Source organism: Mastomys coucha, unplaced genomic scaffold, assembly GCF_008632895.1.
Source record: "Mastomys coucha isolate ucsf_1 unplaced genomic scaffold, UCSF_Mcou_1 pScaffold6, whole genome shotgun sequence".
In the NCBI taxonomy this organism is placed as follows: Eukaryota; Metazoa; Chordata; class Mammalia; order Rodentia; family Muridae; genus Mastomys; species Mastomys coucha.
In genome coordinates, this window is record NW_022196912.1 from 66606713 (window position 1) to 66618959 (window position 12247).

At 38.9% G+C, this 12247-nt stretch overlaps 1 protein-coding gene across 4 annotated transcripts in view; it reads right to left on the reverse strand.

Annotated features, from left to right (window-relative positions):
- Positions 1–423: 423 nt before the first annotated feature.
- Hectd1 (HECT domain E3 ubiquitin protein ligase 1) overlaps positions 424–12247 on the reverse strand; it is an 89160-nt gene continuing 77336 nt past the window's right edge. For 3 of the 4 annotated variants that reach the window (XM_031357415.1, XM_031357416.1, XM_031357417.1), the window contains exons 32-43: positions 11787–11969; positions 11130–11337; positions 10957–11042; positions 10655–10782; positions 8864–9065; positions 7140–7277; positions 5364–5971; positions 3202–3280; positions 3023–3116; positions 2364–2514; positions 1464–1608; positions 424–1356 (exon numbers count right to left, since the gene is read on the reverse strand). In XM_031357415.1, the coding sequence (XP_031213275.1) occupies positions 1219–1356; positions 1464–1608; positions 2364–2514; positions 3023–3116; positions 3202–3280; positions 5364–5971; positions 7140–7277; positions 8864–9065; positions 10655–10782; positions 10957–11042; positions 11130–11337; positions 11787–11969 (2160 nt within the window). In that variant the 3' untranslated portion in view covers positions 424–1218. The remainder of the gene's footprint in view (positions 1357–1463; positions 1609–2363; positions 2515–3022; positions 3117–3201; positions 3281–5363; positions 5972–7139; positions 7278–8863; positions 9066–10654; positions 10783–10956; positions 11043–11129; positions 11338–11786; positions 11970–12247) is intronic. The other variant, XM_031357418.1, reaches the window with a different exon arrangement.

The window sequence follows — 12247 nt, forward strand, 5'->3', positions numbered from 1 at the left end:
TCTACTATGGAAATCATAATGGCAGTTCCTCAGAAAGTTGAGAATCAATCTAACTCAAGATCTAGCTATAGTACTCCTGGTCATATGCCAAAAGGACACTTCATCCTCCACAAGGATACTTTCTCAATCCTGTTCATTTTGCAGGATAAAGAAAATGTAGCCGGGCGGTGATGGCGCACGCCTTTAATCCCAGCACTTGGGAGGCAGAGGCAGGCAGATTTCTGAGTTGGAGGCCAGCCTGGTCTACAGAGTGAGTTCCAGGACAGCCAGGGCTACACAAAGAAACCCTGTCTCAAAAAAAAAACAAAAACAAAAACAAAAACAAAACAAAAAACAAAAAACAAAACAAAATAAAACAAAAAGCATCTGCTTAAGAGCTTAGGTCTGACGGCTGTTGTAAAATAGTAACATGACGCAATCTCCTACGCTGCAAACATTTTAATGATTATTGTTGAGCATACATTTCAGAAATTTACTTCAAACTGCAACAAGTTAAATAAATGTTTATAATATACAAAGAAAATACAACCAAACATAAAAGTCGCTGTGAGTGTGCCTTGTGCCTAGACCAGGGTTTCCCCTCCCTTAATATATCTTTATTTTTAAGCTGCACAAACACACTTTAGAATTTCATCTTTATAGAATGGTATTTATGGAAAAAAATATACTTCCACCTTAAAGAAATGACAAGGGTGTGCATGATTATATGCTGAACGACAGAGAGCACTGGACACTCTGGAAGTGCAGGAGTCATTAAAGAGGAAAGAAAAAGCCAGAGATGCTCATTAACACTCTATGTTTTAAGGAAGCAATATTTTTTGACCAAGTAGCTAAAAAAGCCAGCAAAACAGGGGTCAGTGATGGCAACTGTAGTGTATGAAGTACGAAACGATGACAAACTGGATACAAACACGGTTACATTTACAGTGAGCGCTGAAGAGCTGAGAGGCTGCTCTGTGGAACAGTTAGGTAGAACCACCTTTTCCAGTCACATGAGCCCTTGTAAAGTAACACAGTGTCCTGTGCTGGATACCTGCTGGCTGGATAGTTAAAGGATTTGTTTTGTCATTAGCAGCTAAGGAACTTATTCCACGTGTTCTCAAAGCCTTAATGGTGGAAAACAAGGCAAGTGTCATTACTGTGGAGAATCATACACGTCTCTGCAAACAAACACAAGAGGCTTCAGCCAGATTCTGTCTCTCTTCTGCATTTCAAAACTCAATTGAGATGAAAGCCTTTCTCCATTGTAGCAGCTAGCAAGCGCTCTCTCATGATCTCCTCAGATGAATACTCAGGTAACTTAAGATAGTGGACACAAGTGTTGACTGATGGATAGCTCGCGTCAGTAGCATCAACCTACAGTAAGAAAGGGAAAATACAACAGCATGAGTTTATCGTTTTTATTGCCTCTTAATCCTAATGTAATTAAGTTCCCGTTGGATTCTCCACTAGCTAGTTTGTACCTTTCGTACAACTGTGAGCCTCGGATGCAGGTTAGCCAGTCCACCTGGGGGCAGAGTTGAACAGCCAGTGGTAAACTGCAGAAATGCTTTCCTTTCATCTGAGGACATGCCACATAAAACCCTCACAAACCTAAGAAAGCCGGGACTGAAAAAACAAAAATACAGCTATATTGATTTGACTACAGACTGCAAGGAAAACAAAACACAGCTACTTCTGCTACTGTTAAGTCACCAGAAACTCCTAAAACAACACGTGCGGCCAGAAACAAGACTGTCCTCACACAGAGTAAGGACACAAACAATGAGGAGAGTAAACTCACCACAAGCTCAAAATCAGAGTTTAAGATACACTTAACACACACATTTATAATTGACGAGGCTAAGTTTATCAGAGCATATCTGCTCTATTTTCATCAGTGAAATCTTGTGACACCTTTTACTAAAGTAAAATGGAATACTACCTATCAGTGAGATACCATGACTACTACATGTCTCAAGGCAGATGAATGTTATAATCATACTGGTAACCAGACCAGAGAGAGAATACAGAAGACGGCACGACTTACTAACATTTTGGCATCTATCACACAGGTATGACTACTTTGTGAGGATTCCTAAAGCTGGATAAGCAACCTGGTGCTTCTCAGTTACACTGTAGTAAAAACATCTGTGCAGTGTAGCCTAAGGGTTTACAATTTAGCCAATTTAAGAAGATTAGACTCAGTGAGAATTGGCTGTGGCTCAGTCTGGAACATCCAAAGCCGCCTCACTACAATACCTCACAAGCCCATTGCTTGCCTACTTAGGATAAATGTAGTTTCTAAGTCATAGTTCTTTAGAAAATCTGTCAGTTGAGTTTTAGACATGAAAGTCTGTATCTTAGCAATTATCAATACATACCTGTCACGTGTATAGCCAAGCTTAGGTTCAGTATAATTGATAATGTCCTCTGCTGCCCAGGATGGTGACTGATTTCCACAAAGAATCATCTGGACTTCCTCATGGCTGAAGGAACTTAGTTTCTCCATTGGGAAAACTTTATTAAACCCATCTACATTACACATACACACAAAAAAAATACACACTCAGTTCCTAAGTCATAATTCTAAAACTTCCAAATACAAATCTTTGTGGAGAAAGATGAGCCATGGGACCAGTCCCCAGCATCTCACCCTTCAAAACACACACAAAGAAAATCAATGCTTAGTATCACAAATGTGAGCAGAAAGAATACTTGGTCACTACAGTCAATTGTCAAATTCTCATTTATCATAACTATCAGTCTGAGCCCAACACACTCTCATAATAGCAGCCAAGGTTGTGTTCATGTTTTCAAGTGAATCACAGTATAATCACCCTCATTGTGTTAGATAGGATATGGATAAATTTATATCCACTTAAAATGAACAACTGAGGGGAGTAAGAGAAAAGAATACAGCTAGTGTTCAAACCCGTCCTGACTACCCTGTTGGACCGGAACCTAGGGGCAAATTCGATGATACTCAGCAATGTTGATGTTATTGTCAAAGTAGAAGGAATACATTGTCCTTTAAAATTACCTCGAAAAGCTTCCATCTGTTTCTGAATACCCGTATGCATACAAAAATCAAACATCAAATCCACATATTCTTCTGCATTATCCATTGTTATCATCTGCAAAGCAAAGTTTGCCAGTATTAGCGCCATGCTAAGAGAATGTTCCAGAGCTTAGCGACTGTACTAAGAGCAAACTCTTTACCTCATCTTCCCCACTGGGCTTCAGATCCACAGCCGTAAAGCCATATATTCTTGAAGATGGGCAAAACTGGAAATTTAAACTGAAAGTTCAAAAAAATTTGATTATTATTCAGCAGCTGTCAGTGTTTCTAACAGTGCTGCCCAAACCATAAATGCTCCCATGCTCCACCAACAGAAACCTGCACACCAGCTTAGAGTAAAATCAGGCCTGACTATGTTTTCTTAGCTATTTATTTGAAATGCTAGGGATCAAACCCAGGGCCTTGTGTAAGAGTTAAGGGAAAAGCCTTATAAAAACTATTAAGACAAATGCTTGCAAACTTTTTGGGCTTTGCAAAGACTACATAAAAATATAGTTTGCCATGAATCACTTTCTTTTTTCTTTTTCTTTTTTTTTTTTTTCTTTTCTTTTTTTTTTTTTTGAGACAGGGTTTCCCTGTGTAGCACTGGCTGTCCTGGAACTCACTCTGTAGACCAGGCTGGCCTCAAACTCAGAGATCTGCCTGCTTTTGCCTCCCAAGTGCTGGGATCAAGGGTGTGTGCCACCACTGCCCACCATGAATCACTTTTTCTTTAAGGAAAAAAACTTACTCAACTGAAGATTTCCATAATGACTTATTATAGGAGAATGTTTATAAGTCTTTTCTCCCTGAGAAGAAACTACTGCTTCATTATTCACAGTGTATACAAAGTATGTGCGTGTGTGTATGTGTGTATGGGAAAAACAAAATCCTTTAATATATAGTGATATCATTCTTTTTGTTTTTTGATAGAATGTCACTGTGTGCCCTGGTGGCTAACCTGGAACTCACTATGCAGATCACAGGATCACTGAGCCCACTGAGACCTCCCTGCCTCAGTCCCCAGTTCTCAGTTTAAAGGCACACACCATCACAGCTGGCAGTTATCTAACACTTAATGATGGAGACACAATCTTAGAAGTGTGTCCATTAGGAACTCTTTTGTTGTACAAACATGAACTGTACTTAAATAAATATGATACATTTTACTACACATTCAGACTATGACAAAGCACATTACTGCTCGGCCTCCAACTTGTATAGCATGTTACTTTGCTGAATACTATAGGCAAGTGTATTCAATGGTAAGTGTCCCTGATTAAAAACAGGCACAGAGGCTTGAGAGAGCACTGCCTGCTTTTCCAGAGGTCCTGACTTTAATTCCCAACAAACACATGGTGGCTCACAACCATCTATATTGAGGACTGATGCCCTCTTCTGGCATGCAAGTGTACATACAGATAGAGTACTCATATACATGAGATAAATAAATAAATCTTTCAAAAAAAAGATAAACATAGGAAAGATACGATAAAGAGATCAAGTGACAGAATTTTAAGTCCGCGTTAATTGTATGGTAGCAACCTTGTTTATGTGGTCCATCTATAACTGAAACACTCATGTAGCATATGAATGTGTAACCAAACATTATTTCTTACGAGTACTAGCCAACATTAAAAAGGATATATGAAAGTACTTGAAGGTGTAACAATTATATATACAGGAAGGAAATTTATCAATAGATGTAGTACTGGAGTCAGCTGATACAGCCAATAAAGGTTTTGATGCCAATCGTTCTGACCTCTGCATGGTATGTTTTGCACATTAACTCAAAGTTGCCCAAATACTGGCTTTGAATTTTTATACACAACACATAAATTTACCATATTTGAAAAAAATTAGATAATTCTTCAAAAATATAATGATTAATGTTTTTGTCTTCTTTTTTCTAAAAGCAACATCTTATATATCCCAGGCTGGCCTCAAGCTTTCTATATAGCCAAGGATAACCTTGAATTTCTGATTCTCCTGCCTATGCCTTCCAGAACTGGGATTATAGGCACATGCCCCCAGGCCAAGTTCTAAGCGGTGTTGGAAACCCAACCCGGGGCTTTACGGACACCAGGAAAGTGCCATACCAACTCAGCCATATATACACCTGACATAGTACTATCTTTTATAACAATAAATCAAAGGTTCAACAGACAATCAGCATTTTCTATAGTACACGACTGCCCTAGACTTCACTGACAGATTACAGGTCCACAGGGATTATGATCTGTCATAACCCACAGGCACGGAGAAACAGAAACTGTTAACGTTCCTCAGTTGTTAGGTTGAAGAATGCATACAAAAATCTTACCCTAAGTCCTCTATGCTAAGTGGAGGTCCAGAACCTGATGGATTCTTGAGCACGAGTTCCTGTAACTTTGTGTTCTTCTCATCTTCAGAAAGACTTTTATTGCCTAAAATCTGGCGCCTCTTAATAGCAAGGTCTTTAATTTCTTTTAAAAATCTGGCCCTGTGAGGATTTACTAGTTCAAAATCCTCCCAAGTTAAAATTCCATTAAACCAGGCTGGGGGTTTGGGCTTAGGGGGATCAAGGATAAATTCTGATTTTGAATCCTCTTCAAAGCTTCCTACTGAGAGGGAGTCATGACCTTCTTCCGTAGACGCTTCAGACTGACTCTCAGTACAGTGCAAGTCTCTGTCGCCTCGGGACTCATAGATCAGTTTGCTCATATTGCTTTTAATGTCGCCCATGCACATAAGTTTAAAGAAAGGCTTAGAGATAGGCAAGTCCACCAATCTATTGTCCTGAATACACTTGGCCAAGAAAATCCCAAGGAAATGGAAGAGTTTTGTGATCCTTTCAAGCTCATCACTGTCTTGTGGAAATGGCGCTGTGAACAGTCCACATGACCGCTGTACATAGTATCCAGGAGGCTTCAATCCCCCTCCAAGATCAACCTTTAGAAAGAAAAAATGATAAATCAATAAATATCTAAATAAATAAAATAGTAACCAAACCTTCCATTTCCATAAAAAAAGAATCACAAACATGAAACATCTTTTCAAATTTAGTCATCTGAAAAGGCATGTTAATTAATTTGCCAACCAAATTTAATCCATTAGAAATATTTTAATGGCACTAAGATTATTTAGAAATAAAAGTAGAGGCCAGTCTGGGCAAAATAGTAATACCCTGTCCCCCAAAAACAATAACTAGGGCTGTCAATTGTCTAACTAGGTAAGAGCTACTGCCACTGAAGTCAATCACCTGAGTTCAGCATCTGTGACCTGTATACTAGGAGCAGAGAACACTCTTCCCACAAGGTACTTTTCACATGCAACACGGCATGAGTGATACATATATGCACGTGTCCATACAGATGTAACAAAGTGAATAAAAAAATGTTTAAAGAAATAAAAACCGCTAGGCAGTGGTGACGCATGCCTTTAATCTTGGGAGGCAGAGGCAGGGAGATTTCTGACTTCAAGGCCAACCTGGTCTACAAAGTGAGTTCCAGGATAGCCAGGGCTATACAGAGAAACCCTGTCTCAAAAAACAAAAAACAAAACAAACAAAACAAAACAAAACAAAAAACCTGGCTGGCAAGATGACTCACTTGGTAAAGCACTCACCATTAAGCCTACTGGCCTGAGTTTAATCTCTGGAACTATATACACTAGGAGAAAACCAACTTCTGAAAGTTGTTCTCTGACCTGCTCCCCCCAACCCCCTTTTAATTTAAAAAGGGCTTTCCTAGTATAGTATTGGGGGTAGGGGCGGGACTGGAGAGCTGGCTCAGCAGTTAAAAGCATAAGCACAGGCTACTCTTGCAGAGAACCTGGGTTCAGTTCTTAGCACTCACATAGGGGTCACAACTATGCATATCTCCTGCTCCAAGTAATCCAATGCCCATATCTCCCAGCATTGTATGTATGTAGGGCATATACATACATACAGAAAATGTACTCATACACGTAAAATAAACTAGATATATTTAAAACGAATAAACAAACAAGCCAGCATGTATAGGCAGAAAACCTGGCTCATACTCTAAAAGCATAGCCTATTTTAACATTTTGTGAAAGCAGTCATAACTCAAAACACAAGATAAGAAATCAATCTCACATGACGAGATTCATCATCTGGAAAATTATCATCACAAAGCCAAGTCCCCAAGTCAGTCCTCTGGAACTCTGCGGCCACAAGAGCATAAAACTCTAAAGTGGGTCCCAAGCCAGTTCCTTCTTCTCCCAGAAATTCAACCTAAAACAACAAAAGAATGGTAAAGAAAGGGTCATGTAACTGTAACATTTTGAGTTTTTTGATTGGTGCTTTTATTTCAAGATAGGGTTTCTCTGTATAGTCCTTGATGCCCTGGAACTCTTTTTAGACCAGGCTGGCTCAGAGATCTGCCTGCCTTTATCTTTCAAGTGGTGGATTAAAGGTGTGTGCTGCCATACACTGGGAGCATCTTGTTTTTAAATGGACCACTTCTGCCATATCTGACCCAGGAGCATCTCCTCCCCCCCCCCCCCCCCCCCCCCCCCCCCGAGACAGGGTTTCTCTGGAACTCACTCTGCAGCCCAGGCTGGCCTCAAACTCAGAAATCTGCCTGCCTCTGCCTTCCAAGTGCTGGGATTAAAGGCGTGCGCCACCACTGCCTGGAGCATCTCCTTTTTAAGGTGGACTATGTATGATAAGCAGCACAGACATACGATTCTGAGTTTTCTAAAGCTTGTCATTTGACATTATTGGATCATCAGGTACTGCACTGAGTACTGTGCAAACATTAATTACTTCTCATAAAAACTTTGGAGATTATATCTCACACCTCACCAGAATAATTAAATCTGTCCTTTCCATCAGAGAAACTAAAATCTCAGATAAAGTGGTTCTGCTATTTGCTTGAGGAAAGGATAATAGATGGGTTTTTTTGTACCTGGTTTTGTGACCTAAAGCCTAAATTCTTCAAGTTATTGTGACTTAAAGCAATCACCTTGAAAGTTTCTGAATACACTCTATCTGATACAAAAATTCTAAGACCATTTTCACAAAACCTTAATATAGCAAATCTCAAAACACAAAAGTTTAAAAAATATTTAGTTAGGAAGAAATGTGATGGAAGAATAGGCTAGAAGCAAAGAAATCTTGTATATAAAGGAAAAGTAACATAGCCTTGTACATCTGGAGCAGATGCACAAGTTAAAGCAGCTCCACTTTATCCTAGGCATCCATCTTGGTAATCAGCAATCATTTATCTCTGACTCCAGTACCTGACTCAGTGATTACCACCCAAAAGTGTACAAGACTGACCATCTGCTGGTTATCAGGTAAGTCACTGCTTTTTTGCTTCTGTAACATGTTACACAGATACTCAGAGATTGCTTTGTGTTGCCTTTTGTGTCACTTAACTTGGCAGAACAGAACAGCTTTTGTGGGCTTGCATAGACATTCAAGGTCTTCATGTGGCCTTCCCCTTTAAAATCCCTTCCCTATACTTGCCAGTGCTGACAGCTCAACCTAGTACCACAACTTAGTTGAAATAATACTAAAAACAATTTGCTCCAAAAATACAGATTATCTAACAGCACAGCTTAATAGAAGGGTAAAATTTAGCTGGACAGAAAGAATTCAGCCCGACTTGGGTAAGTCACAATCTAGGCTTTGATATCAAGAGAGGAGGAGGGCAAGCATTCTAAGCAGCTCTGCCATGGAGAAAACTTTTACAAAAATCACAGAAACTCTTTCCTTGTTTTTCTGCCATGGTTTTACACAGATTACCCAGTTCCCATGCATCCCTTTCCATAAAAACAAAAACAGAGCCCCTCCTTTACAGGACTTCTTGTTACCTCGAGAACTGACTTCCGATCTGCGTGTATCTGCATGACATTCTCAGCCCACTCCATCAGAGACTCTCCACGGGGAACTTTTACTCTTTCGTGCTTGAGGCGACCAACTCTAAATTCCCCAGGATCATCTCGCCGTACACTGCTTGTGGTCCTTGTTCTCTCCACTGTGGCTTCCCGGCGGTTCTGTAGCCACACTATTGCTCTGAAACACAATACCAGTTGAATGGACTGAGAAACTAGAAGTAGAAGATAAATGTTGGGAGGGTTTGTTTTCAATTTGTTTTAAATTTTTTCTATAGCCATCACCCAGTTCCCAGGATTACAGATACATAATGCTGTGCTCGGTTAGAATCTTAAAAATGTGTTCAGTCAGGTAATTTTTTGTTTGTTTTCTTGAGACAGTATGTGATGATATCCCAGGATGGCCTGGAACTATGTAGCTCATGCTGGCCTCTTCTTGCCTTAGACTCTTGAGTGCTGTAAGCCAATATGCCTAACTAGTTAATTTTTTATGCAACAATTTATTAAGTTCATTTTATTTTAATCTTCTTTAAACAAATGCAGAAAGAACTGGCTATATATTTTCCTTTTTTATTTTATCAACTAAATAAAATTAAAGGTCTATGGTACAAGCACTATATTATATATAAAAACAGTGTTAGAGAAACCAAAAAGTGGTTATGCATCTTTATTACTATGACAAGCACTGAATAGCCACCATTAAGATAGTTATTTTTAAGACTTTGTATGTGTGTGTGTATGTGTTCAAGTATGCGTGTGGAGATTAGAGGGCAACCCTCAGAAGTCAGTTCTCTGGGTCTACCACAAGGGTTCCCAGAATTGTACTCAGATTCTCAGGTTTGGCAGCAAGCATCTTACCTACTGAAATGCTACTTTCTTTTAATTTACTTTTATTAATTGAGTATGTGAAAAGTCAAAGAAGGTGTATATATGCATGGGTGCAGGAGAGGGCACGTGCACATACATGCAGTGGGTAGCAGACAACTAAGGGGGTTAAGAATTAGTTTACTTTCTAGAAATCATAACCAATGCCATTCATCACAACAGGCCCAGAGATTAACATTTATAAATGTTTTCTGAATGTTATTAAATGGCAGAAAACTGTAATTTAGTAAGAATAGAGATACAATCACACTGATGATTTTATACCTACTTTGCCAGCATAGGTGAGGTATAAAATCATTCTACAATATATCTAACATCTATAATATATACTGTTTCAGGAACTTCAACTATAATAGATAACAAAAGGCATAAGAATCCCTGCCCTTGTGAAACTGTGGTCTAGAGGGAGGAGACAAAACAAAATTATACATGAGGCAGTGGAAAGAAAACAGTGGTCAGTTAGATCCAAAAAGTATCTGCAAAAAGTGGGGCAGCTGCTCAATGCCTGAGAACCTGTCCAGCTGGCATTTACTAGGCCTGGGATAGACTCTAACACTAAATAAAAGTAAAAGGCTATTTGCCAGCACTCAGTTTTATGTGGCTGAGAATTCTGACAATAATCTAGGTAAGTTACAAAGAAATTGGGAGTGTTAGGAAATAAAAATTGGTGCTACAACCCACGCTATATCAATTGATGCAATCCATGCTGTACCAACAGGGCATATGTATTCAACTGAAAATGGAAAACTTTTAGGTGTTGACAATGCTTCACAAAAACTAAAGACAATATAGCCCCTCCATCATTCTTAGCAGTATATTTGCATATTTTGAACTTCTATAATGAAAAACGTCTTTATTCAATAGACATAAAGTTTCATTCCCTACCTGGATGCACCAAATGCAGTACAGGTGAAATAAAGCTGTCTAGTCTCAAATGGGATGAGGAAAGGACACTTGCTGGTTAACTGTTCACACCAGTCTGGCAGAGCCCCACTTGCCAATGCCAATGGTTCCTGCAAATTAACATAAAACACATTAGTGCTAAGAGGCATTAACTGTAATTTATAGCGAACACAAAGACTATGTGAGCTCTACTGCTAAAGAATGAACGAAGAGATAATCAGAGGCAGAAGAGAAAAAGGCATGCCAAGAAAAGTACACCAAAACTCTACATGCAACTATATTACCTCAATCTGCTGCAAAATTTTTGTGGTGATTTTTTTACTAGTAAATTCATCAGGTGGAAAAGTAAACTGAGGCTGCTCATCACCATCTGTAAAATTAATTAACATAATTAATAAAAATTAAAAATTACTTCTTTCTTATCTGATATAGAGGTAAAAGATGCTTTCTTACAGACCTTCTTGGGATATCCTTGAGTACGGATCACTTGCAACTATATATAGAATGCGCAGAAGCTGAAGGACATCCTCTACTCCACAGGGGTTCTGACCGCTGCCTGCTTTAGCCTGAGGCTGCTCTTTTGTCAAATTAAGAATATCACTACTTTGAAGACTAGAAATAGCCCCCTGGCTTAATCCACACTTTGTTCCATGCTCACAAAAATCCTGAACAATTAACAAAATTAACAATTAATTTCTTTGCAAGAAAAACATTTATTATTCTTAGTATTAATATGACTGTTGAAATTTTTTCTTTTTTGAAATAAACATCATACAAGACAAAATTTTATTCAAAACCATTCCCACTGCCAAAAACAATGAAACCAAGACAAGCTTTGGTTTGCTCAGATCCAAGGCCACAGGCAGCATTTGTAACTTTAACACTGACACATAAACCATGCTATTTAAACTCTTAAAAAAAAATTCCAATAGCCATTCCTTTATGCTGTTTTTTTTCTCCTTTCTTTCTTTTTGGTGCTAGGGATCTAACTCAAAGCCTTAAGCATGCTGCGTAAGCACTCTATTACTGAACTGTACTTTAGCCCCTCAGTTTTCAAACTAAAACAAAACTCAAAGCCATTCTACTCAAACCAAGGTTTTATTGCAATATATACCTTATATGCTGCTATAAGCTGAGAACAATTTCTGTTTTTCCTAATACTTTTATTAGTGCCAGTTAATTTCCAGTGGCGCAGGAAAGCGGCGTCTGCATTCTTCTGCAGGTAGGTTATCAAGTCATTCTTTGGTAATTCATCAGTGCCAAGGTACTGTTCCACATGCTCTATAGACCAGCAACCCTACAACAGGAAAAACCAAACATTGGCCTTTCCCAGTGATAAGGGCTATGAAGTTTCACATGCTTTACATGACTAGCTTTAAGATCATGCACTTAATCTAACTTCAATAATTCAGTTTTAGTTTCCTTCCTCTTCAACTGTTTCTCTTTGTGTTGTTTTAAGTAAGATGGCCCCCATAGGTTCATATATTTAAATCCTTAGTCACTGGGAAGTGGAACTCTGTGGTAGGGTTAGAAGGATTAGGAGGTGTGGCCTTGTTAGAAGAAGTGTGTCACTAG